The 27,391-nt window shown below is 47.9% G+C and overlaps 1 protein-coding gene and 1 long non-coding RNA gene across 3 annotated transcripts in view; one reads left to right on the forward strand and one right to left on the reverse strand.

The window, feature by feature from the left end:
* On the forward strand, nucleotides 1–27,186 carry LOC135914997 (polycystin-1-like). Of its 2 annotated transcripts, XM_065447931.1 has the most exons (10): nucleotides 1–286; nucleotides 3,020–3,188; nucleotides 6,023–6,217; nucleotides 9,875–10,134; nucleotides 13,854–14,032; nucleotides 15,902–16,026; nucleotides 17,442–17,573; nucleotides 18,185–18,426; nucleotides 20,171–21,128; nucleotides 23,593–27,185. In XM_065447931.1, exons 1-10 carry the CDS (start codon nucleotides 36–38, stop codon nucleotides 25,774–25,776), a joined length of 4,695 nt encoding a protein of 1,564 aa, XP_065304003.1. In that variant the 5' UTR covers nucleotides 1–35; the 3' UTR covers nucleotides 25,777–27,185. The 2 variants fall into 2 exon arrangements, with proteins under 2 accessions (XP_065304003.1, XP_065304004.1); XM_065447932.1 differs by lacking the exon at nucleotides 17,442–17,573 and having other exon boundaries at nucleotides 23,593–27,186.
* The window catches only part of LOC135914986 (uncharacterized), a 564,953-nt gene that overhangs the window by 361,374 nt on the left and 176,188 nt on the right, over nucleotides 1–27,391 (reverse strand). The gene's annotated exons all lie outside the window — the stretch shown is intronic.

Consider the following 27,391-nt stretch of genomic DNA (forward strand, 5'->3'; position numbering starts at 1 on the left):
GAAGCACGCGAGCAATCGAACGAGCAAGCAAAGGAATGCGCTGGAGCCCAACGCTTCTTTGGCTCGCCGTGGTGTGCTGGCCGGCCGCGGTCGTGTGGACGCTGGAGACGCGCAACGTGTCACACCCGATTCGCGGCAGCCACGCGAGGGCGTCGCGGTTCCGGCCTGCCCCGGTGCTACGACACGGGTGCGACGGGACGCAGCTCGAGTTCGCCGACACCTGCGACTACGACGGAAGTCGATGGAGCAGCAACGACGACGCCTTCCAAATTGTGCCCGCCGAGAGGTCAGTGGATTTCAGGTCGTAGTTCACTCGCAGTGACAGCGGCAGGCTGCATGTTGGCACGTAAGGAGCTCTTTACTTAGAAGCGAAAAGCACGGCAGAATGGATATCTAAGTTGGACATCGCAAAGACGTTCTTATAGGCCATATGTTTCCGGCGTCGTTTGCCATGGAACCCTCTTAGCTTTGTCCAAACGGTCGAGGAAATCTGTAAAAGTGGCGTTGCCACGAAATCTCGACCAAGGTTTTTATGGTCTGATCTATTGTGTTCATGACTACCTTCATTATTGCCATACAATACACCAGTCAGCTCAGCAAACAAACGAAGATTGCTTATTTGTAGATTTACGTCTAAATTACCTTTGAAACGAGAAGGATGTTTACAGCGTGGGCAAAGCGTGAACTGATCAACAGTGATCAAGCGAATGTCGCTGAGGATACAAATTGCAGCGTGATTCCTTTTTTACCCACACTAGATCACTCATGTTTATAGAGCTCCTCGAAAGTAGCTGTCCACGTGATTAAATATAAGCGCAAACTAGGTTTATATGCAAATTAATAATGTGAGAGGTTACTGGTTGCCTGTTGTAGTCATCGCTATATTTTGGTCAACAAAGTGACCCCTTTTAATGAATCACCTCAAAATTAAAATGAAAATGGGGCAGTTGTTTAGCTCCTTTAGCACCTGAAATTGTGGAGAATTCGCGTCCCAATGTTTCACAAACGAAGATTAGAGACATCGTAGCATAGGGCTCCAGATTATATTATCATAAAACAACGTGGAGTTTTCAACGGACAAAGCACCGAGCATGAACTCTCGCGGGTCCTACCCCTTCCAGAATGCGGTCGCGCCGCTCATGATCGAATTCCTCACATCGCGCAATTCGGTATTGTCGAGTGGTACTGACAGATTGGATGCAGGGGGCGAACTGCGCCGTGAGTGCGGAAGAAGCCGAATAAGACGAAGTACGCGGCCCAAACGGGCATCGATAGAAAACGTACGCTCCGAGAGCACTTCTATATGAAGCGAAAGATGCAAAAGGCATAGGAAATGTATGTTCAGGAATTAGAAAAAACATAAAGAGAGAGAGAGAGAAAGAGAGGGCAAAAGATCGGCAGTACGTGACGTGGGATTTGTTCTAGAGCGGGTTATTCTCCAGCTGCGCTCAGGAGACAGAGACGAATGGCTTACAAGAGTTGTCCCGGATATGGGACCCATAGACAGTACACCGGCCATGGTGCCCTGTTGATGCCGGTGTATCGTGACATTCTGCGGGGTTCTCGCTGCCAGTCATTGTCCACAAAAGCCAGTCAATGGTCTAAACACGTTCGCACTCCCCTCCCCACGGCATGTGCTACGGAGGCTATCTGCTTGTCTTTTACTACTGTAGTAATCTAAGTGAAATACCCGTGTGCTACCGTAAGGCCGTACTGACGTATGAGTGGTCAGTAATTTCGACCCGAGTAGGACTGCGTATATTGTTTAGGAGCTTGTCCCCAGCTGGCAGTACAGTCCTCCAGAGGCTCAGTCTCGAGGCAGTCCCGAAGGTTGCAGAGTACACGACGATTCCGCGAAACCTCAGGGGGTATTATGCCCCGCCTCTAAACCGCAACATTGGCGCAAGTTCCATTAGGGCCATCGGCAGGCCGGTAGTGAAGCCATTTGGCCACGATACGGCTCGCAAGGTGGAGTGGTCTGCACAGACGCAGCGAGACACCCTCGCTGCAACCTCATGACCGCGGTGGTGGCCGATCCCAACGGAGGATTGATAGAACACACAACAGCCACGGCTGGCCGAATGCTCGAAGCGGAGGAAATGGCGATTGCCATGGTCATGCATGCGGAAGCGAATACCCTCGTAAGCGATAGCAAGCAGGCCATCGGCAATTTCGTCTGCGGTAGAATTTCCAAACAGGCGTACCATGACCTCACGCGGCGCCCTCTCAGCGGCTCGGAAACCCTCGTGTGGACCCCCGCCCACGCGGCTGTGCCCGGCTACGCGTCGGCTCACAGTTTGGCTCGAGATCTCGCGCGCCGAGCCTCGTCTGCTGATGCGGACAGCGTGAATGAGGAGGAGAGACACGAGGAACACAGCGGGACACAACATGAAATAGCCCATAGGTATCGCTTGAGGCGTCGGGCGCTGCCACCACTGGTGAAGCAACTCGATAAAATGCAAGCGGTTGCGTTTAGGCGACCCCAGAGGAACACATACTCTCACGCAAAGCACGTTAACAGAATCACAGGGGGCAAGGAAAGCAACCAACGTAGGCTCTGTTCACAAACAGGGACACTCACACATATAATGAAGGAATGCACCTCGCTCCCGTTTTCTCATCCCCCCATCAGCAGCCGGACTGACTGGACAGTCTGGCTCAGTTCCGGGGACGTCGACCGACAGCTTGAACTGGTGGACTGGGCGGAGAAGGCCAAGCAGGCCCAGGGCCTTCCTTGAGCCCAATCCCTCGGCCACTTCCCCCTTTTCGTTTCGCCCTTTCAATAAAGTTCAACACAAAGAGGAGCTTCTATTTTTTTGTCTTTGTAACATGTGTGCAGTGTTCGTTTTGTAATGTTGTTCTGTATTTCTTTTTTACTGAATTATAAGCATCTATTGTGTACTGATGGCCCTGTCTCCTTTCCGCCAGTCGGAATTGTACCAGTTAGCTATGTGTGATTGTTGTAAGAAAGAACAATTTTCTGGTTATGTACGTTTATATCAAGCCGGCGCCACTGCAGGTTCCAGCACGCGCCTATCAGAGCCCGCATCGACAGCTTCGAGGCAATTATGTTGGCGCAGCCCCAGTACGTCGATATATCGTTCTATGATGCGTACTACACCTGGGGCGATGTCCTCTCTGTTCCTGGGCCGTCTGCTTATGAAAAGGTTCCGGGCAAAGACTTCAACGTAAGCTCGCACTCCGGTCTCTTTGGTGTTAGAACTGAATTGAAGGTATAATGCTTAAAACATAAATTGCGGGGTTCAACGCCCCAAAACTGCACAATGGTTTATGAGAACCGTGATAGTGGAGGGATCCGCATTAACATTAAACGAATAGAATTCTTTAACGTGCAAGAAAAGAGCGGTGCTAGATTATTGCTACATTCCGCCCCGATTGAATGGTCACCGTGTTTACCGTGAGGCGACTGAAGCAGTGAACTCTAGATGCATCTCGGAAGGAGTCCTATCTCACTGTAGGAACCGATCGTCAAATGTGCGGGTGAAACGCGTTGCGTGACCGGCATATATACGTGAGCCTAACCCCCCTCCCCCCCCCCCCCAGATATGAAGGTAGAGTTTACTGTTCTATCCGATAATTTGTTTCGTTCTAAGCACAATACCGCGGTTTCCGCTGTTTTCGATTGTCGCGGCAATGCGCGCATGCCGAAAAGCAAGAAGCGAGCATGATATGTGTGCGAGAAACCTAATATGGGACAGCATTCTGGCAAACATAAGGAAAAGGAACCAAAGGAAAGAGTTACCTTCAAGCCTCAGTTAGCGCAAAAACGCATAATTTAGCCAATCCCCTAAGGCTAGAGATTCCAGAAATGTACACGTGGCAGAGGCTGTTGACATTGCTCTTGCACGAAAAGCTAAAAAATCAAGCAGTTACATGACTCTCTCTTAGTTGAGAATTCTGCGCATTTGTTGGATGTCGTAGACCTCAATACGGCAAGAGTCTTTGTGTCATTTCTGTAGTTATGAAATACCTTTATTACTCTTTGACCCTTGATTTATTAACGATCATACCTCCTAGATCCGCCAAACCGTGTGTTAATTTCATTGTCATCATTCACAGGTATCATTTTAAGCCGTGTGCGAGGCATCAGAACACGTTTACGAAGATTTAAGCTTTCAAAACACAATGTCATTGAATAAATGCTTATTGGTCAAGATAGACCACGGCCTATTGGGGAATGCAGAAAGGAGGATTAAGTTCTGAGTTGAGACTACTACATTCGACATTAAGTAGCCGACTTGGAACTCACAAAACGAGGTTGAGTTTGGAGACACTACTTGAACTCTGAGATGCGGTCGAGATGAGTTCACTTGCAACTGCTGAAAGTTGAGGCGATGACTACTGAAAGCACTTCAACCTCATGGTACAAGGTTGAGTCAGGTCATCAAATCGGAATGGAGGTCGAGGTGACGTCGCGTCATGTCCGGTCGTTTGCGCACTTTCGCTCATCACAGCCCTTCTCTCCCGCTGTAGCAGAGAAGGCGGGAAAGGAGGAAGACAGTCGCTGGAGGAACCGCAGTGGGAAGAAAGGGTGGCGATGGGGAAGCGGCGTTTCGCCATCGCTTGTGCCACCACACAGTGCTCTAGAAGCTTCGCCGTTTCGTTGCCGTTGACTTCACCAGGCCTTTATCGCTTGTACACATTACGTGAACAGGTTGTGCATAGCTTCGGAATTTCTTTTAAGAGCTAAAACATGGGCCCCCTTCTATCCCCAAATACGTGCACACCCTGGAAGTTTGGGCAAAAAGCGACGCAGGTTCTGTGCGAAAAGAAAGAACTGTTCCGGCGTTCAGCGAAAGGTGGCCCCGGACGCAAATATTGGCATTCGATGATTAGTTGACTTCGACAATAAGTTTGATGGTTTGTGGACATATCCTGAGGGTTTTGTCTTGACGACATACTGTTGACTTCTCCTGGCACAGGTCGACATTTTTATATTGTTGATGTGCTCTTACACATTAGTATGTTCCACCGATAATTGTGACCCAGAAATATCAATAGAGGGGGCCTGCCTCTTATTGCCGCTTAATTCAACCTGTGAAGCTACCGAAACTCTAGTTCAGCAGTAGTTACAGACAAGTCAAGATTGCAGCGGCTCGTCAAAGGGAACGTGTATAGACATTCGCCAATGAATCTCCTCATCCAATTTTTTCTCGTCCAAGCACATTTGCATTCCTTAGGTACCGTTATGTGTCGGGAAGCCAGGGTGATGGAACTTCTGAGATTCCAACGACGCAGCCGTATATGAGAGGATTTGTTACTTCTTTCGTGAGGTGCGTTTTTTTTGTGTGTCGAGAAAACTCAGATTATGTTATAGGAAATACACGGCCGCGAACAGTAGACACGCACACCTGCGACAGGACGAGTGCCAGTTCTATAACTGACTTTATCAATTTTCGTGCACAGCAAAGTCTCGTGATCTTAACTTATGTGCAAATCAAAACCACCAACTAGCTAAACACCAACAGCCTAAACAAACATTATGCTTGTTAGTTTGCTGAGCGACATGCGTGAAGTTGACAGCCCCCTAATCCATTTTCCACTATTCCCTGAACAATGGAAATCCATGCTGATGAAAGGGTTATTATTCCCTATAATCTATGCGCTGTTGCTGAGTGAGCGTGGGGCGGGGGGAGGGGGTGCTCATTGTTGCTGGGCGTTGTTGCTGAGCACCCCCCAATTTTTAAAAAAATTGGAGGATGCTCTTATAAGATCGGAGCATACTATGAACACTGATTATTAGTTGTCGAGAAATATTCACCTGAATCGACCGATGGCACCTACTATTACGGGGTGCTTAACTTTGCAGCAACCTTCATTCTTTGCACTAATGATATTTCGTCTAGGCGAAGACTTACATCCTTAACCGGCCTGTATTCAAATAGAGAAGCCAGCTACTCTGTCGGTTAACTTATGAGTAATTCTAGTTAAATAAGCCTGCGCGATATAGAAAAGACGCAGGCACATCCAGGCATCTACTTTCAAGCGCATGCTGGTGCAGGTACGACTATCGAAGGTCATCAACGACACGGAAAGGAACTACCTCAGCCGGACACTGAACCACACGTACGCGTTTTCGGGCGAGTACTACCTCACGGCGGCCCTGCAGAATCGGACAAGCCGCGACATCGAACGAGTCAGCGTTACCAAGATCACCGTTGTCGACGAGGCGCACCTGTGCAGGCCTCGGCTTCAAGTGAGCAATTATGGGCGCTATGACGTAAGCGTATTCCGATTTGCTTGTATTCCTTTTTTTCCATTACCGCTCCACGATTGGTCAACAAACTGAGTGTCAGATCCACTTCGCCCTGTCTGTGACGTAACGTCACGAAAACTGCCAAGAACGCTACTTCGTCTTTCCCCCCCCTACTTCTTAGAACCAACAGCAGATAACGCTGCCACTTCACTCGCTAGCACCACTGAACTGGCTGCTATCTTAAGGCTCCCAGGAGATATTTTATGATCGCTTTCTATTGCTATGCATAAAGGAATTCTGGTGGCATCATGATATTAAATACCGTAATACCATCTTATCTCAGAAAGCATTGCCACAAGCAAACTGCGGAAAGCGAGCACAGATACGCATCTGTAATTGTTCCTGGGTGGAAGAGAACAACCAATGACTTGAAATTTTCCTATTCTATTGACATTGTCTATACTTATACAAATGTTTCTTCAAGCGACGTAACGGATGTGCAATTTCCGTCAACTGGTGCTTTGCCCCGCGAGCTGGTAGTCGCCCCGCTATCGTGCAAACCACTTTTCGGCACGCCTTCGCGACATATGTGAACGGACCTTTGCCTTATGCGGGAGGTCACGTGATAAAGCACGCAATAAAGTAGGCGAGTGCACGTCTGCTCCTGCAGGCCGGCCGTGGCTGCGCATGGCTGTCGGAACTGGGGAGCACATAGGTGGCCCGCCCACCGCGTCCTGTAGGTTATCTGCGGCAGGAGAAAACGGTGGGGGCGAGCCGAGATGGCGGCTGGCTTTATGCGCACTGATTTCACGCGCGTCTAGTATTCGAGGCTACATTGTCGCATGGTCCGGAAACACCGCGAAACGAGCGGCAAGTAGAAGCCAGCACTTCTCTCTGCAACCGGTCTCCATCATCCCAGCGTTGTGACAACCACTGCTCGCACAGCCAACGATTTATACTTCATGAAGTTTGACTGTACGTGCATGACATAATGCTTGGTAATTTCATTAGTTAACGAATGCTTACTGCACTTTACACGACCGATAAATTAGTAAGATTATTTTGGTATAGTTGTCTAAGGATTTCATTATCGATAACAAAGCTTCGCCTTTCGGGCGAGAGTGTGAAATTTTTTTTAACAATTCAACTTGCTTTACCATAGACTACGCAACTGCTTATGCTCCTACTGCGACATTTTGAGGGTGGGGGAGAGTGATCTAAACGTACACAGAGCTGCTAAGGAAATCAAATAGAAGAAATTAAACTGCGGTAAACACGACGTAAAAAAGACACAGGACTGACTGAGACCATGAACTAAAACTTATACGGATGTCGCCCTGGACATATTACGGCACTTATAAAAAACAAGTTCCTAATTTTGTTGATACACCAGATACTAGATAACACCAAGAACCCTCTAAAATTATATCATCAGGATCTTTGCTCACAATATCGGATATTACAAAGCCGTTTGAGCTAAGCACCAACGCATTCCATTATTTTATTGGCGCAGCCCATTATGGTAAACACAAAAGTGACCATCTGAAAAGAAGACTCAACGTGACAATCTATTATTAGTAGTAAACATTCACCGAGGCAGAAGTCAACCACTCAGCGATTACAAATAAAGGACATGGGCAGTTTTAATGCCCCTTCGGTATTTCAAGCAAATCATTGAACTAAGCACACGAGTCTTCACACCAATAACCAAGCTATGATTTTCAATGTTGCTCAAAGGGCAAGTTAGAAATACCAGAGGCAGACGCGCTGCCAATACTGCTAATTAGGAACTAGGGCAGGCACAGGTATGTGACCCGTTTCTTGTGACGCGGCTTGGATGACATTCTTTTGAAACAAGTGTGACAGTTTCGTCGAGTTGGTACACCTTGGCTTTAGATATGTGGCGCACACAGACAAAAAAAAATACGAGGGCGAAGAGAGCGATTGATACTCGCGCATATTTACCTCGGTCTTTTTGAGAATGGAGCTCTTAGACGCCCGTTCATGGGGCGAGCGCCAGCGTAATCGAGTCAACGAGCACGGCAAAAGATGACAAAATCGAACGCGGAGCGTAGCGGAGGATGAAAGACGCGAGGAGGAAAGCGGAGGAGGAGGGCGCAGTGAAAGTGTGAGGAGGGAGGGAAGTGGAGGAGGAGGTTTAGGCGGAAGGGTGAGAAGAAAAACGCAGTGGAACGACGATGCCAACGAGATGGCGCCAGGATAGTGCGTCTTGGCCTCGGAGGTCTGTCGGCAGCGGCTGCTGTGAATCGCGCCCACGCGTAGTCTCCGCGCTGCCTCTCGCGATCTGCCGATAAGCGAGGCACTCGCCCGACACTGTGCTCCGTTTGCAACGTGTCGCACGACACAGATTTTTCGCGCCAGTATATGTGTCACGAAATGAAAACGCGTATGAAGTTGCGCTCAAATTTCGCATTAGGGAGTACCTTATTCGTTGGCGAATTCCTGTCCTCGTTTTTCACGTACGCTGCGCAAGCTAAGTCAACATTTACCATCGACAAGTCGGATGCAGCAGAATGTTTTAAAGCTGTATCTCGATTCTCTGGAATCCGGTAATTCTGGCGGATTCTAGATGACCTACTGGAAGATAAAGCAGAAATTTCATTGAGGTACGATCAAGGCAAGATAGTTCAGAACATACGAAAATGTTTTGTCAATGCGAAATCTGCAAGGGGAAGCTCAGAGCTTGTGGCAGCGTAATGGTTATCGCAAGACACCATGAAAGAGCCTTAAGACCGTACAAGTTGATTTCGCAGAGCACAGAAAAATTTGACAAGGGGAGTCAATACGCCACTCTCCAACGGACCACTGATGAGCGCGCATGTATGGTGACATAAAGGCCCCAGGAAAAAAGAAAATTTCAACAGTGCCATCACAATGCTTAGCCGATAACACAATCAAAGGATGTCAAAGGAATTGTTGCCGAGAATAGTCTTTAGAGGCGGTCGTTTGCAGCGTTGGGCAAATCAGAGGAATGCAGAGCTCCGTTTTGCGGCACCATACCACGACTTGTCAAGTGGTACACTGCATGTACTCAGCCCATAATTCATAGAAGGCTGAATATGCGCAGTCAAAGCCGCTGCTGAACACCGCCATCGCTCATGCCCAGCTGGCTTGGAGAGCACACCTTAATTTTCTTACCATGGCACGTCAGAATGGCTTCCCGCCGGTCAGCCGTTGGGGATTGCAACGCCGTTGCAAAATGTGCTATGAGTGTGTTGGAAGGCCGAAAGATGCCAAGAAATCAAAGCTTAAGGTATGCAAGACCTCCACAAAGAGAAATCACTACCACCGCCATTTAGTGAAACTTTCACCGAATACACAAAGGTGTCATAATATGTGCTTGTTCAGAGAAGTACCGAATGATCAAATACTTGCTCCTCTTAAAAGCCTCTACAGGGTAGTGAAGAAATGCCCACCAGCGAGGTATTTGCAAGAATCTTTGATGTAAAGGACAGTGATGTAAGGTGTTACTATTGCTACGTCTATGAACAGCGTGGTGCTGCAGTATCATGCCAGGTGGGTTTACGAGAGAGGAAAAGGCCTGTGTAACGTACGCGTAAGAAAACTAAGAAAGGCTAACGTCCAACATTACTTGATAGTTGATGAAATTGGATCCACTTCCACGCGCGGTGGCAGGTGGACGGCCTGGGCCCGTGTGGCCGTCCGCTCCCGGTGAGCGCACAGCGACCCGCGCTCATGTGGGTGCGCTCGGGAGTGTCCGGGCACTGCAGCCGACCACTGGTGGCGCGCACCGGCGTGCAGTTCGTGGTGCTCTACGGGCGCGACCAAGGTCAAGCGCCGGTAGTACAATGCAGCGGCAGCACGGGTCCTCTGGAGTCGTGCGCGCCGGGGAATTCGCCGCCCGACTGCACCTACAAGGTCACCGTAGACAAGAGGTAAGCCCGTTTAGCTGCAGTCTGCGAAACTCTTTGAACGGCTTCTGTATACGGGAGTTTTCGAACAGGTGGCACGGGAGTAGCGCGGAATTCCACCACATCGCTAGTTCGCTTAGAAGACAGCCGCTGTACATGGGCGGTACGTAGCAGGCGTGGTTTTTCGCCTATAATTTTTGGAGTAAACAAACTGTGCTCACTAGAATGGGACTCAATGGGGTAACTGTAAGGTTGAACACTTCGTACGTGCAATTAGGCCAGAGTCATATGCCCTGTCGCTAAGTATATGGTGCCTAACATGACGCGGACTGCGATCCAAGTGAACGAGCCGAAATTGCACCGATATCGCACGAACTGCAAACGGTGGAAAACGAAAATATGCGTACTGGTTAGCCTTAAATTGAGGCGTTTCACTCGGCGAGTACTGCACGTCCACATCAGCGGGGAGCACGTCCTGGAGTCGGAAAGCGCCCCGCGAAAGCGGGAGAGCAGCAACATTTTCGTGCCGTGGAGCGAGTAGGTCTCGGATCTGTTTGTTCTTTTTTCGGAATACCACTCGCCGCCCATTGGGGAGAGAAATGAGGAACCGTCGATTCAGTCGATTCGATCATGCTGATCACAGCTGTAGTGATAGCTGCTGAAGGGCGAGCATGTCACGTGCTTGTTAAGACGGCCGGCCATGCAAATGCTGGCGTGGTTTGACGCGAGCGTGTTTTTTTTTTTCGCTGGGTTTTCGGCTAAGGTAGCCGCGCCTTAGAAGAGTGTTGAGCGCAGTTTGGGGAAGACTGAGGTGCTTGGGGATAGGTATAGGGAAAGGCTTCACCAAACATTTGCGATAATGTCACATTTGGCGCAGCACACAAACGTATAGCATCCTAGCGAGCGCGAACAGGGTCGAACGGTTCAGTCCTGTTGCGCTTGTATTGCCTCCTTTTCCCTCACAGCTGCATGCACACGCCTCTGGGCCTTGAGGCGGCATTTTCCTTGCCACGTGCGGGCATTGTTTTTTTTTTTTCAGCAGCACCAAACGTTGCGCATCTGCTGTTCAGACAGCACCCGTATACGATACGCACGCGGGGACATTTCCCACGTACATTAGCGGCTTAGTGCACATGACGCCACTGTGAATGCAATGCCACTTGGTCTCCACAAAACGACATACAGTATTACGGAGGGAAGATGGGGAACAAGTGCTGCTCGTGGCAGCTTCACTTGCCCCAAACTGCCTTAAAACAAAAGCAACAGCAGAGCGCAAAGGCAGCTTTCCTAATTGCTTACAATTCAATAACTATACGATACCATGCACAACCATCGCAGATGAAGAAACGAAGCAAGATGCATAAAGAGGAGAGATAAGAAAAAAAGCACATCTCAATGCACTTCCCAGTTTTGGATGATAGCATGCAACTCACATACTAGAGAAACAAATTCAGAAAAGTCAGGAGGAGAACAAAACACAATATCAATTTTATTAGCAATAAGATCATTTCGTAATCGAGGTAGCCTGGATCACAATATTTGGGATCCATAATTAGTGCGCAATTCAGGTACGGGCCGATACTCTGGATTTCCTGTATTATAGGTAGCTTTGTCTTGCTTCAAGTAAGCCACACGAGCGATGTAGTTTACACTTCTTTTCCGCACATTTTTTGTGCGCAAGTACTAAACGATACTTTCAATGGGCCTTTACTTTCGGTGTCTTCAGCTATGAAATAAAGCGTCTGAAGGAAAATCCTATGGTTTGTTGCAAATGGCGTGAAGAGCCTTCTTTTGCAGAATGTGCAATTTGTTTATATTTGTTTCAGAAGTCGAACCCCAGGCGAAGGAACAATAACCTAAATGGCTCAGACAAACGTGAATTCAATATTAAGTATTTATTGAAACGAAGAAGGCAGTTTAGAAAATAAGGGTTTCCAGCAGTTTGTGAAAACTTGCTAGCAAGAAAGTTTGGCTATGCCGGGTCATGGTTAGATCAAAAAATGCACCTAAATATTTTAGCATATTTTCAAGCTCAATTTTAGCGTGGTTCGTTACTAAAGCTTCCAGGAAAGTAATTTGCTTGTTCTTAGTGTGAAACAGAACCACTGAAGCCTTTTCCAAATTGATTGCAAAACGGTTATCACGTGACCATGTGTGCACTTCATTCGAAACTGCATTAGCTCTTGTAATCAATTAGGCAGATCCGCTAGATGAAAACAATAAGGTAGTGTCATCGGTATGGAATATAAATAGCGCGTACCACCATCAATGTTGACTACATCGTTACCGAAAAATCTAAAAGAACGGGCCCTAGAATATTACCCTAGAGTACATCTACATTGGCTGACCGAACGTGGGACTTAACATTATTTATTCGTGTGAACTATCTATGACAATCGCAATGCTGTGTATACCGTAGTGCTTTAGCTCACTAAGCAAGAGATCATCATTTATAGAATCAAACCAATCAATCGATCAACCAGTCAATCAATCTGTTTATTTCCATCTTTCGTGTACACGATGCAACGAAAATAGGTAGTGAGATAAAAAGTTTATTCGTCCTTGCTTGCCTAAGCTCTGGCCACCTGTACATGGAATCAAATTTCATTGATATGTAGACAAATACTACCAGTATTAGCAAGCGTTGCTCAAAATTGTTTAGAATAATTTCTTTTTTTTTCATGCAAAACAAGCTGGGTTGTCAACTTGGCTCTGTCAAATGTGTCTGTCAACCCTGGATAGTCGCGGCGTGTCGTACAGCCGTAGTGAAAACTGCCACAGTCGCAGAAACGTTGTGATGGCGTAGCTCTGCTTCGGTTGCCTATGTCTGAAACCTACGCTGCGGAATGAAACATTCTCATCGGGACGAGCCCACTTTCTACGGACAACCTCAGGTTACCCACGCGCGTTATTTTCAACGGGAGCAGTGCAATTATTGACTTCCCGGCGTTTGTCCTCGATGTCGTCTGTCCTCATCGAGGGTAAATTTTCAGGCGCAAGAAAAGCAAATTTGCCAAGCAGCTGCGACATGTAGTTTTGCCAACACTGGGGTTAGATGACGAGTTGCATGACTTGACGAAGTCCATGACAGTCCTTGTGTTGCCCCTATTCTTCGTCCCTGTTTGTTTGCGCACAAAACTTTCAATATGTCCATGACTTCTCACACAAGTACGATATGAACCGGTGCATATATGTTGTTGATGTCAGGGTCCTCATTTGATCAGATTGCGTGGCGTACTCCATTTTACAGGCCACACCACTGCATGAGATACCTATATTATTGCTGGTCTTGACCATTAGGCAACAGCAAAACTGTCACATGCGCGAAAAATGGTGGCTGAGAACTCGCACGAAGCGTGCTGCCTTATTTCTCGCGTCTCTTTTTTCTCCTCGCACTATCACCCAATGACCGCAAATCCAGTACAACGCGCCAACATTTTCTGTTCACAAACAACTCCGCTCTCCACTGCCCTGCCCTTTCGTTCGCTTCAGAAGGAGCTCTCATGCGTGGCATGCAAAAACATTGAGAAATTTGTACCGATAACTGATACTCATCGTGTCCTCCTCGGCCTTGTAGGACGCTTACAACGAAACGTGTGAAGCTCGGTTCAATGCGCGAAAAGCGTTTTTCAGCACGACAACCGTACAAAGGTTGTCTCGATGTCGTATACCATGGACACGCGCGTTCGGCGACCCCGCAGCACCGCCTCATTGGTTGAAGACGTTCCTCTTCTGCGTCGCAGCTGCCTGCGCCAGGGCGAAACGGCCAAGGTGGTGCTGCGCCAGATGTGGCGCGGCAAGACGGACGTGCTGATCGAGGCTGTGGCCGTCGGCTACCTGACCGCGAGCAGCAGCGCCCTGCATGCCTCCATCGACGGCGCGCCGCTGGTCGCCCTGTCCGACGTCGAGACGCTAGTCCTCAGTGAGTGACTCGAAACGAGGCTTGTGTAATCAGTGCACGCGATGAAATATACGCGATACACAATGCGGCGCCATGGGGAACACGTCTGCTTGTGGCTCCTCTTATAAACGCGTCACCGCTGTACACTCCAAAAAGTAAAGCGATTGAAAGTCCAGCCGCAAGCGAATGGGGCCAGGAATCGGTTTGAATGCAGCAACGGCTTCTTATTGGCTGCTTCCGGCGTGCGAATCGAACGTTACGGCAAACGAAGTGTTCGCCGTAGTTTTATGTAATCCCAAGCCTCAATGTTGCGATATCGGCAGTGTAAATATTGGGGCGAATTCAAAATTTTCAGGAAACTCCAAAAATATCAGGATGACATGGACTGTGATTTCTTATGCAAATACCATGGCCACATGTCGTTTACTACCAAGAAATTTCTGCTTCATTTTTTTTTATATCCAGGGATTACTACGCTGGCGCTCGCCTCCACAACGGCCAGGGTAGTTACCAGTAACTCTAAAACAACGCCACATAACTTCGCTAAGACAGGGGTCTCGAAAGAGGCGTTAAACATCCTTAATTTCGCGCGGAGCGTGACATTCATATCATATGGACGCCCGCCATCTCCCTCCCGGGCAACGAAACTGCACACACCGAACGCGGGTCCCGAGTGCAGAGAGAGACCGCATGGTCAAATATAATCGAATCACAAAACACTACAGTTCAGGAAGGCAGTATTACCGCCCCTCCCACCACGCTCCTCATTGACTAAGCAGCAGGCGACAACATGGCGCCAACTACAAACATCTTCCCAAATCCGATCGGTTATCATCATTGTTACCCAGAAATCTATTCAGATCAATGTAAAGAGTGTAATCAGCGGACGGACCACACACATAATCCTGGCTTTCGCCAACATACTGCTCGGGCCAAACGACACATATACGAACGCGGAGCAGGGCGATACAGCGGTGCTAACTCAGACAGCGAGGTGCACCTACAAGTCATCAGACAAGCTGAAGATGCCTCTATATATAGGACCCAAGGGCTCCTGGTCGGAATTTAAAGGAGGGTAGATAAACTACTCTTTCACTTGCCGTGTTGAACTAAAAGTTGTTTCATCACCATCCAGGGGTGCTCTTCATACAGCTAGGATAACTTTGTTTTCGCAATTTACTCTTGGAAAACTTCGGAGGGTGTCTTTTAGAATATGTTTTCTCAAACGAATTCGCAGTTTTTTGATGCGCTTGCATTTAACGTACGGTTATGTGCCCGGAAATGGGAATTTCTCAGACGTTATTTATTTCTGAGAATATTTAGGCAAGCTTAGGAAAATTGCAGGCGCAAGTGGGAATCAGCTAGCTCAAAACATTGGTAATTGGAGATTTCCAGATTCACACTCATACATGCGCACGCACGCATGCATGCACAAACCCACGCACACACACAAACAGAGAGATGCCCTACATGCGTCATGATCCGGTACGATAAATATATATGATGCGGTAAGTTCAACTATTTTTTTCTACTGCTTTCATATCGTAATTTAAAAGAAACAAAAAGAAAATGGCTATTAAGAAGCCTTCATTCAAGTTTTGTAAGGAGTGTAAGAATTTGATTTATTTTGTTTTGTATTTAGTCGATATGAGGGTGTGCGAAAAAAAACGAAACCCGCCATATGGGCAGCTCGACGTGCTCTCACACTCGCACGCAAGCAAGTGAGCATACGTATGTAAAAACCGCGCGGGAACGAGAGCACGACGACTCATGCCTGGACAACAGTGGTCAGTGCGTGTGCTAATCGTTTGCCAACCCTTCTGTGCTGCATAGCAATTTGCTGCTTTGTTGTAGACCATTATTTCGTTGGTTCCGCTTTGTTCCTTCCAGACGGCAGTGGTTCTCGACACCTAGAGAAGCCCGGTCAAGCACTGGCATTTAGTTGGAGCTGCGACCAATGCGACAAGAACGAATCCCTATACCAAGCATTCATCAAGAAGCAACCGGACCAGGAGGTAGCTGCTGTCTGAAAGTGGCCGCTCAAGTTTTTGAAAGGGATACTCAAGGATAATATTAAGTCGAGCTAGATTTAAAGATCCGATTTAGTTCTGTAATAACGAATTCGTGTTCCGTAATAAAAAGAGAGCGCGAACATTAAAAACTGAAACATCGCAGTGGCGCCATTTGTTGTGAACTCTATTCCCTCTCATACGTGACTTCAGCACTGACTGATTCAAATATAGCGGTGTACTAACAGGTCACGTGGAGGTTGCCTCAACTCATCCGTTTTGGCGCGGGTGGTTCAAAGTGACGCACAGCAATGGAACCATCGGCGGCAATTTTATATTGCATTACATAGGAAACGATGACGACTCCTAAGACAAAACTAGCAAACTATCCATCTGTTCTGAATTCATTTGTTTAGCGTCCTTTTAACTGAGACGACGCTCATAGGGCCCCGAGATGTTCACGTCGAATGTGCTGCACGCGCACCATGCAGTTACTAGTAATTGTAACTGTCTAACAAACGGGATGGCCACAAGTTTACAGTAAATACACAGTTCATTGCTAAGCACATAGGCAAGAAAGCGATCTTTTCCGTGTGTTTGTATCGCATGTTCTATTTCTATGGCGAAAAAAATTGATATCGTTCTCTAGAAATTTGTGGGTGGCATGAGCAGCGGGAAGGACGAAATTGGTCCAGTCCCGCACCGTACAGCATTCTCACATATTTCGCGCTTTAACGCTATTGGTGAGAACGCCGGAACGTAGAATATGAAGAAAGTAAATTCTTGCTACTTTCGAGACTTTAAGTACAGAGTAACAGATTGGGGGAATCCTCTTGCAATCTGAGAGCAGTAGCATGTGAACAGCAACTGAATGGCAGCACGCACACGTCATTCTCGAACCTGTACTTTTTACCATCATTAACTATTTCAAATGATACAAGAAGACAGACGTTAACTGTTGTTTGCACTGCTAGTATAGCAGTTCATACTTATCCTGCATTTAGACCATTGGCTAACGATTTCGCGATCTGGCTACAGCAATGACATGTTTTCTTTTTTTTTTGAGAGAGAGAAACTGTGGGCGATTATATGATAGTCACGGTGTGCTATGTAGTTAAAAACATACGAAAACGTGTTTTTAGGTGGCAAGAATGTTCACATTAAGAACGAATGCTTAAAACACGTACAACAGACGCACCTTTTTTGCTCGAAATAGTGAACTCTGTTTTGTGAACGTGCTTTCTTTGTTCGATGCTTGGACATGCTCATTATTGTGACTTTAGCAAGAAAATAGGCAACGTTGAGAGCACTCAGTCTGTGACTCCAAGCGAGCACAATTGTTACAGTGCACATGCCATATATTCGTTGACACATGTTTTGTGGAATAAACAAGTATAAGCAAGCTTTCTGCATCTCCGCAGGTTATCGAGGTCACGGACGAGCTGCAGTATGGCTCGACTCAAATACTCAACTTCGTGCTTCGCGTGAGCAGTGATAGCGACAACGACAGCGCCACAATCCGCGTGCGCGTTCCCGGAGATCAGGACGACATGGTGCGAACACATCCTCAGTGTTTTGTGCAGGCGGCCGGTGCTTAGTCCTCATACCGCCTGGCACTGGTGACGCTGTTAAGGGGCAGCCAATTTTTTACGGCACTATAAGTAGCTGTGAGCTGACAACTGGGCTATTGCTGGAACACCATGCTCGAATAAAATACGAAAAAAACAGAAATGTCACCTATATTTGCATTTCAACGCCATGGGCAAAGGACAAGACGGCTCAACAGCTACTCTGCAGAAGCACTGAATTATTCGCAAGAAATGACAGCACTATAAGCTCACCCTCCTAGTTATGCAAACTAGTTTTCATGCGTCACATAGAAGGCGAGCGCGTTAGGGTGCGAATGCCTATTTGGCTAGAGACTATCATTTGGCTATCATTTAGGAGGTCCCCAATCAGCCACATGCTCTGGGACCTCCTTCTGTATACTTATGTAAACATGTATGTCTCCTCCTTATTAAAGAAATAAACTAAACTGAACTGAAAAACAGCCACGATGCAACATCCACGGTCACGGAATCCCGACGAGGTTTACAAAAACAGCTTCAATTTTTTTATTACTGCGAATGGGAATTTATTTGCCTGTTTACGACGTGCTTTATAGATGGCGCTGTCCTGCCCTTGCTGCGAGTTCGGCGTTCTGAGCAGCGAGGACCTGGTGGTGGAGGCCCGGCCACAGCGCACCAAGTTGTGGAACACCAGCTACCCTCTGGTCACGTGGCAAATACGCGGACCCACGGCTCAGGACGCAGGCGTGCACCACGTGCCACCCGGCTGCATCGTCGAGCAGCGCGGGGCCGTGCTGCTGATGCCAGCCGGGTACATCACCAGGTCCGGACCACACAAGTGAGCCCACTTGACAAGGAATCATTGTTGCTGATGAGATTTGGGTTGAAATTCGCCTTCCTTTGAGCGCTGCGCTAAACTAAATCATGGGCTGTACTTTCTGCGGCAATGAATAAAGGAACTCGTGTGCGCGGAGGCAAAGCAAGCGCAAGTAAGAGTGCTCCCCAAAAATCAAGTCCCGCGTTCTCATCCCGTGAGCTTACGGCGGAGAAGAGGAAGAGAAGACAAATAACTTCTTTGCAATGACAAAATAAGAAGAAAAGATCACTGAATGTTAGATTTGACTTATCCTTCTGCCTGTCTGTTTTGTTTCTGGGCAAAGTCGAAACCACCACAAGTTCAAGATACGCGGATTACGCGCAATGTGCGCTGTTTCGATGAAGCTAAAGCGTTGTCAAACGTTGCCAGAATGCTTGTCGCAGATATGCAATTTCGGTAGCTCATCTGCACTGGTAGTTCTAAGGTGAATAAATAGATGACACAAAGTTATCGGCGAGTGAAGCACACGTCTATCTACACGTCAAGCATTAAACCGTGCTAGCGCCTTTAGTACGCCTTAGCAGTTTCGTCCAGTTTTGTCACCTTCGATTCATTGACGCCTGCCTGTTGGCTGTATACCTATACTGAGAACGGTCATACAACGCCACAAAACAGCTTATTACACCATGCACAGCACACAATCACGGTTCCAGCTTAATTGTAAACTTGATGGTGTTTCTAACAGAAAAAAAAAATGTATTGAATCGAAGAACTTTAGACTCCAGCGCCTAGTGGCAGCGTAACACCATCATACTCTGCTGTAGAAAATATTTTACTCAAGCTGCTTCTGCCTCTCACGCCCACTGCCACGCTCGCAGTTATTTTGCATTTAGGGAAATATCGCTCTTATCGAATAACGGAAATACACCTGATGTTGCTTGAGGTGTAAATGTGTACGGTGCGTGCAGCATAATAGCGCGAGTGATATGGATTGCTACGAATAGATGGTGCATGTATCGTGAGGAAGTAGCTTAGGAATGGTGGGACTGGCTGGAATCACCTCCAGCCATATAACCTCGGTGACGGATCCGGTACATCACAGTATTAGAACATCTGAGCGTTTCAATTGTCTTACAGGTTGTCATATGCTAGACAACCTACATCAAAAAAGACAAAATGGTGACATCCACAGAGTTTTTTTCAAGTAAACATGCCTTGCAGTCTTACCGACTACAATTTGAAAATTTCAATGTGTTCCGCAATATAATAAGATAAAAATAATATTCGACAGTTTTGTTAATTAGTTGATTACATATTTTGATTTATCGCGCAAGTAATGTCCACTTCTTCGGATGTACCAGCTCAAGCACGTCAATTGTGCTATCTACCACAGGCGATTATTAAAATTCTTTAACTACCTCACAGAAGCATCTGGCACTGAAAGAAGTGATTAAAGAGTCAGTATCAATAAGTCCTGCACACGGATGCACAGACAATTGGAAAATGCTCAAACGAATTACAAGAACAAGTACAACAGTTGCTAAGGTCCTTTCCGAGCAAACAAACTCAACAAGAACAACCTGGCACCCTGCCAACTGAGCGCGCATGCATAGGATGCGCATTTCATGCGGGAGGTAAGGACCTCAGTTACACGGGGTGAGCATGTGAAACAAGAGCCAAAGATTGACAATAATTGCAGAAGTTATCCGATACTTTGCAAGCTATACGAGTCAATATTCGATTTAGTTTTAATGTGTCACTGCAGCATCAAGGCGAGCGCATGGAACCAGAGGCCCCAGGCGGAGGTACATTTCGTTCTCACGCACGAGCTTTTCGAGGGCCAGGGTTTGAGAGAGCAGAGTAACCTCCCACCGACGAAAGGTCACTGCCAGGTGAATCCGAAGAAAGGCGTAGCCGTCAAGACCATCTTCCACGTCGGTTGCACAGGCTTCGCAGATCCCGAGGGAGGCTCACTAAGCTACGGCTTCTACTTCTGCAGTCACGCACCCAACAGGCTCAAGGACGTGGAGGGCAGACGCCCAAAGCCGTGGCATTCGTGCACGCACATAAAGTCTAGCCTCGACAACGGCACCTTTGCGGGTGTCCTGCCGGCTGGGAACTCGACGGCGGCCACCACCGACTGCTCTGTGGTCGTGGTCGTCAACGACAACGTCGGGCAGTACGTCTACGACCTGCTAGCAGTGACCATGGAAATCGGCTCTTGCAGCGACATCACGCTGGAGACCGTCGACGACTATGCCAGGCAAAGCCAGCAGAACAGCCCCGACGCCATACTCTCCTACATCAAGAGTTCCGCCATGTTGTTCAACTCGGAGTTTTACAAACGATGCAACCGTCCCGGCAGCACCACTGGGACCACAAATTTGAGCCGCGACGCTGACGTCTTCGACGACTACATCGGCTATCTGAAGAACAGCCCCTTGACCACTGAGAACGAACTTCACAATGCGATCAGCGTCCTCCAGCTGCTCATCCCAGACAACAACTCCGCCACGACAAAAAACTTCACAGATGCGGTGATTGAGCTCATGGCTGACTATGCCAGCGCCTTCTCCAAGCTGACTTCAATTGAGAGCAACTGGAGGATCGCGGACCTGACTGCCACCATTGGGAGAGAACTTATTGATGGACTGGCCGCACTGCTTGATCTCAAGGCCCCTACCCCTCAGGAACTACCAGTAGAAGTACCAGGCGATTTCCATGTAAGTGGCGTGGTTTGCCTTAAACGGCCGACATTAAATAGCAATGGTCAATTTGAAGGCAGGCACAAGCAATTGAGGAATCGCTTTAGCGCACTCTTTCAACAAAGCACATATATATGGGTCGCGTAATGTCCTGTTGCATGGGCGCTTGCCGTCTTTGAACACGTGACCCCGCAGCCATTCAGTGTCTTCTGGCTTCCCTTTCACATACAGTAAACTATGTTTCCTTATGATTTAGTATTCAGAACAAAGTCTGCAGTGAACCAATACATTTTTTTTATTTCCTGACCTCGAGCCAACATGGGAAAATGTGTCTACAAAAAAGACGCATTGTCGGGTCATTATCACAAACACAAACGCAGTCCACTGCGACGATGCGTACGTACAAGCTTCGTTCGGTTGTCTCTTCCTGTTTCTTTCCTGATTGTGGATTTGCCTCACAGAAACTCATTTATTTTAGAAGGGGCACTGCCTGCAGAAATCACGAACTCTAGCTCTCGCTTATTCGTTCTGCAGGGTAATTGAACATCGCATAGTCTCCAGAAGATACTTCTTTCACGTGAAGCATGCCACAGTTTGCGTCATATGTGCAACATGTTATTCTATACAGTCAATAAAGGTGGCACAGGCCCGTCACGATTTCGCTGCAATTAAGTCATTCAAATTCACTGGCACCTCCTGAGTGAACGAAGTTGCCCTCAGGGTGCGTCGTATGGCGTCAGAGCCGGCAGCCCCATCTCTTGGCTCTACGAAATGTAACCGCCGTAAACAGTCCGCCGCCGAGCGGTAGAGAACACGCGCAATAATAGCGCAATGCCATAGCCGACAAGCGAGCGCGCGGCGGGTAAGGATAACCCATTTTAGGTTGCGCTAGTAAACGTCATGCAATATATATGTCACACTGACTTGACCCCTACACAGAATTCTCTCTGTCGAGCACAACTGTACTGAAGAAAGACGGCAAGTGTACAGATATTATTAGTAGCGATAGCACCTCAGTTTCAGCACAGAAGCTTTGCTTGCAGTGAAGTTGTCAATTAAAAAACAAAAAAGAAAAAAATGCTTCTTAACGACGCATCACGTAGTGGGTGATGAGTGTACTCCTTCTCGGCTCGGAGCGCCGACCCAGTATGCCGCCGCGTAATCCACTGCTCATGGATAGGTTCATTTCACTGTCATTCCAACTATTCGTACGATAGCTGCGCCTAACAAGCATCATCAAGCATGAGGGCGCTTAACGATCCACCTTTCAGCCCTGAAGTGGTTGTTGCCCCTTCTTGTAGGCAAAGCCTTCTTTGGAGCTATCAGATTAATTTGGCGTGCGTCGGATTTGGGTACCTCGCCAATCCTGGCTATTTGGCTCTCGTCCAATCAGACATTTTGAGGCCTTCTAAGTGCACATAGGACCAGACGCACGTACATACAAACAAAGGCGTCAAATTGAAGCTTAGAAGCAAAAAAAAAAAACCGCACCAAGTTATGGTTGAGCTTTGTGCAGAAAAGTATTGTTCTGTAACTGGCGGAAGTACGGAATGACGCACAGATGCGCTCGTTAATTCAAACTACGCGCATAATGCCGTAACCGCATATGTGGCTTTACTCAACTAAAGAAAATGGCCCGAACCCGGAAGCTGTGCAGTCTCAAATTGTGCCGGGAAAGTATATAGTGCAGTTTAACCACCAAACCACATGGTACACTAGTCGGCCAAAAAAAGACCTTTCCTTTCTTCGATGTCAACCGCTGTTGACTCGCGTTTTTATTTTTAACCTACAGGGCGTTGTCCTCTTTGACAACGTCATGGGCCCCTCAATAAGCGTGGTCGCAGATTCACTGACAAGTGCTTGGCAAACAGCATCATATATGTGCACAAAACACACATAGTTCTGTCATCACTACGCTTTTCTCGTGCCTACAGACGAAATGGTTATTAAAGGGCGCGTTCATACATCCGACGTGTCAGCATCGTGTACGAAGTTACCATGCATTATGAATGTGCCGCGAAAGTCAATTTATACTCATTTCAACTGATTCCTTGCCCATTTCCCAAAGATTAAGCATGTCGCTTTTGCTCCTCCATTTGAAATGGCTGTGGTAAACTCGAAACTTGCTGTTTATTCAAACATCAAAGCGACAAGTTTTCTAAGAAGCGATACCAATCATTAAGAACGGTTAAGAACCGTTAGTACGGCGTTTTGTATCTCACAACATGCAGGTTTAGGCTTGTGTGGAAGATTTAAAATGAAATTGGAAAATTCCTGTAAAGAGAAAACCGACAAAACATTGAAAATTCGACACCCGCCTAAGTATGTCACATGTACGCAAACTGTTCCACCTGCTGCCCATAAAAATCTATTAGTTATGCTGTTGTGGTAAAAGGTAACCGTTAAGTAGAAACGCTTTTCACAAGAACGGGAAACAGCGTTGTGTGGAACTTATAGCTGATGTTTGTTATTTCTTTTTCAGCCCGATTCCGAGTGCGGAACTGTGGCGAAACTGGTACGCAGTGTGGCCCGAGTAGCCGCGGGTGTGTCACGCGTGGTGGACACCGAGCAGAACGACGCGAAAATCAACGCCAGGCACTACGAAGTGTGGATTCGAGAGTCTCAAAGGCGAGGCTTCCTCGGCACATCCGGCGGCAGCAGGGTTCGCGTCGAAGGCAGCGTCGACGCACAAACGGCCATAGTGTTTCCGTCTAATCCATTTCGATGTCACGAGACGGCAAAGCTGATAAACACCCAGGTTGTAGGCGTCGAGGCGGCACGAGGCCCCGCAGAAACTCCCTCCAGCGTCCGTGTGCCTACGGAGAGCTACTTGAAAAGGCCAACACCACTCGACTGGGACGGACACGCGGGCACCTACGAAACATCGTTCTCAAACGTTTCCATGCACGTGATTAACGTGACCGAAGCAGGCGTGTTCCTAAAGATCGACGTGTTCACCTTCGACGCCCAAACAAGATTTATAACCGCCGTCGTCTCTGGTCGACGTCCATCTAGGTTGGACTTCCTCGAGCAGAACAGGTTTCATCTTGCAAGCAACGTGCCGCACGAGAACCGAATCGAATTTGTCCAGAAGCCTGCTCTGGTCACGGTGGCTGTTATACCGCTTACTAACAGTTCGAAAGCCAGGTTACTTGACCCGTATCGCAGGAGGGGTGACGAGAACGGCAGCGCGACTTACACGATGAAGTCGCACTTCTACAGCTGCCTTTTCTGGAACAACACGGAACAAGCGTACTCGAGTTCAGGATGCCGCGTTCTCGCGGATTCTGACGAACAGTTTGTTCACTGCGCTTGCGAGCACAACTCCATTTTCGCGGGCGGATTGTTCATCGCTCCGCACCCGATCGACTTCACCGATTTGGGTTCCCTTCTGTTGACCATGTCGAGAAACATTGTGATGGCCGTAATTATATCAGCGGTGTGGCTCGTCTATTTGCTGGTCATGGTGTGGGCCGCGAAGCAAGACGCGCTAGACGAAGGCGCCGCGGGCATAGAGTACCTCACAGAGAACGAGCAGGACGATGCGTTTGGCTATCTCGTATCTGTGTACACGTGGTTCCTCAAGGGCTCTGGGACCACGAGCCGAGTGCTTCTCGTTGTCCACGGGTCTGACGACGAATCCCGTGAAGTGGTCCTTCGCGACGGCGCGCGAAACCCATTGGCGCTTCAGGCCGGTGGCCGAGACTGGTACTTTCTAAGCCATCCGTCAAGCCTTGGAGATGTTGAAGCCATTTCTTTGACCCTGGAGCTGAAGGGCTACGCGAGCTCCTGGTACTTGAGCACAGTTGTCGTGAGGGACCTTCAAACGGCCTCACAGGTGGTTTTCATCGTCGACGACGTGCTGACCCCGGACGCGTACAAAGGAGCTTCGACCTTTACCTTCCACGTTGCCGATGAGGGGAGTCTTCGCAACCCGTGGCGAATCTTCACCGCCAGAATCATCCGCTACTTTCGCGAGGAGCACCTCATCTTCAGCATTTTCAGCCGCTTGCCGACCAGCAACTTCACTCGCAAGCAGCGTGCCTCGCTGGCCCTGCTGCTCGTCACCACGGGCATGATGGTCAGCCTCATGTTCTACGGCCTGGACGCCGACGAAGAGGAATACTTCAACTGGCGTTTCTTGTACACACTACTCGAGTTACCAACGCGGCGCGAGCTCGTCATTGCCCTGCAGTCAACGATCCTCGTCACACCGTTCGCATTCCTGGTCGTCTTTCTCTTAGAGAAGTCCCGGCCTCTGGCATTTCGACGAAAGCCTACAGTGCCCAAGGTGTACGTCGAAGACGTAGTAGAAGACTGGGTTCACGACACGGACACGTCTACCGGTTCAGCCAAAATGGGACAGGTGCCCAGGGAGCGTCTTACGAGCAGCGTGCAGCTGCCGCTGTTCCCAACCTGGGTCTCCGTATTCGCCTGGCTCCTCTGTTTATCCGCTTCCCTGGTAGCCTCGGTGCTCGTCATACTCTACGGCCTGACGTACGGTTACCGTCGAAGTCTGTCGTGGGTGCGCTGCAACTTCATCAACATTTTCCTGGGTGAATTTGTGGTGAGCCCGCTCAAGATCCTGTGCCTTTCGGCAATCATGGCTTGCGTGCTGAAGGCGCCTGTAGAGATGGAGAATATACCGGTGCGCTTTATCGAATAGTCGCTACAATCGATTTTTGGGAGTGACTCGGACACAAGATTTCAGTATAGCTGCCTGTTGCGAATCATGTGACTATGCTGGAATCACGGATCGTTCTTTCCCTCGATTCGCCTTTTACAGTGCACTAGGCAAACACTCAATGGAGCAGCATGCATTGTCTTCGCTTGAACATACATCCTACGAACGTTTCAATATTTGAATTGTGCTGCACTATGGCCGACGTAGCCGTGGCTAAGCTCAATCTGTGGACACGCAACATATTCGCTTAAACTCGGGACAGTCGCACAACTCATGTGGTACACCGCATTACAGGCAGCTATTTTGGTGACCAAATTATGGATATCTTTCTCTTGGCTGGCAATAATAAAATATATTGATTTAAATGTTCTTAGGGGCTGCGCTAGAAGGAGACTGCGAGACATTTGTCTTCAACTAAATGAACATTTATTGCAAGAGTGACATCATGTTAGGACTAAGTAAATTGATAAATAAAAAGCAGGGAGTGTAACCAGGACTCAGCCCGGTTGGCTACCCTCTATTGGGAAGGAAAGAGGGCTGGAAACGAATAGGAGAAGTAGCGAAAGTCCACTGCGGATATCGAAGACGTGGTAGCAGTTGTCTGCTATATATCACTGACCATCACTCATACGGAATCTCAGGCGGCCACTTAATGCCGTAGCTTTCCAAGTTCGCAGCAGCGCTTTTGTGGCTTTTGGTAGCTGCGACATGCGAGGCGATAGTCCCAAGAACTTGTTCATGGTGAACGGTTTCTTATCTAACCGATTTAGAGCTGTGCAGAGGTCGTCTTCCATTTCTAAAAGATAGGCAATAGCGCAGTAGGTGTTCTACTGTGTCCTCGACACCGCAGGCATTGCACTCGACGCTATCAGCCACATCTATCACACACGTGTACGCATTCGTGAATGCAACGCCCAAGCGTAAGCGGTACAACATTGTTTCCTCACTTCGCAGGAGTCACCCAATGTGCGACTTGCTATAGTGCAGACGAAAGAGAACGTATATTAACCCCGTTCGACAGAACGAACAGACGACAGCGAACCATACCCATCTGGGGAGTTGTAAATGCTGCACTTTTTTCGATATGCTTACGTAAAAAAAACTGCAATCGCACAATTATGTAAAACGTGTGGTAAATGAATTTATCTTTCTAGGTTTCCAGTTGAGCGCCCAGGAACGCAAACTCATAACCCATTGATGCTAGCACCACTTCTGTTTTATTCGTCCTCAAATCTTCTCAAACAACAAAGGTGTTCCACTTTCACCTGCATTATTTGACGCGAACTTCTTGGAGCTCTGTTAAGTGCAACGCACATTAATTGTTAGAAATGGTTGGTGAGGAGTACCGAGTAAGTAGGGCTAGCTGCCACTTCGCGACTCGCAAAAAAGTGCCCATTTTATGAAGAAGACAATTGACATGTGTTGCTAATAAACTATCCTGTCTTCACAACGCATTTATCGTTAATTGACTATACGAGGCGCCAGCATCTCCTTCCATGCATTTGACAGAAAAACATGCCTTGTACTGCTTTCATTTTCCCATAACAAACCGTGTGCCTGCTATATATTAGGCTAGCTGATTTAAGGCATTAACAAT

The sequence above is a fragment of the Dermacentor albipictus genome, chromosome 9, assembly GCF_038994185.2.
Source record: "Dermacentor albipictus isolate Rhodes 1998 colony chromosome 9, USDA_Dalb.pri_finalv2, whole genome shotgun sequence".
NCBI classification, from domain to species: Eukaryota; Metazoa; Arthropoda; class Arachnida; order Ixodida; family Ixodidae; genus Dermacentor; species Dermacentor albipictus.

Coding starts and splice junctions, on each gene's coding strand:
- LOC135914997 (XM_065447931.1), top strand. CDS start 36: ATGCGCTGGAGCCCAACGCTTCTTTGGCTCGCCGTGGTGTGCTGGCCG. Junction 17,574..18,184: donor CCGGAGATCAGGACGACATG/GTGCGAACACAT, acceptor CGTGCTTTATAG/ATGGCGCTGTCCTGCCCTTG. Junction 21,129..23,592: donor AAGTACCAGGCGATTTCCAT/GTAAGTGGCGTG, acceptor TTTCTTTTTCAG/CCCGATTCCGAGTGCGGAAC.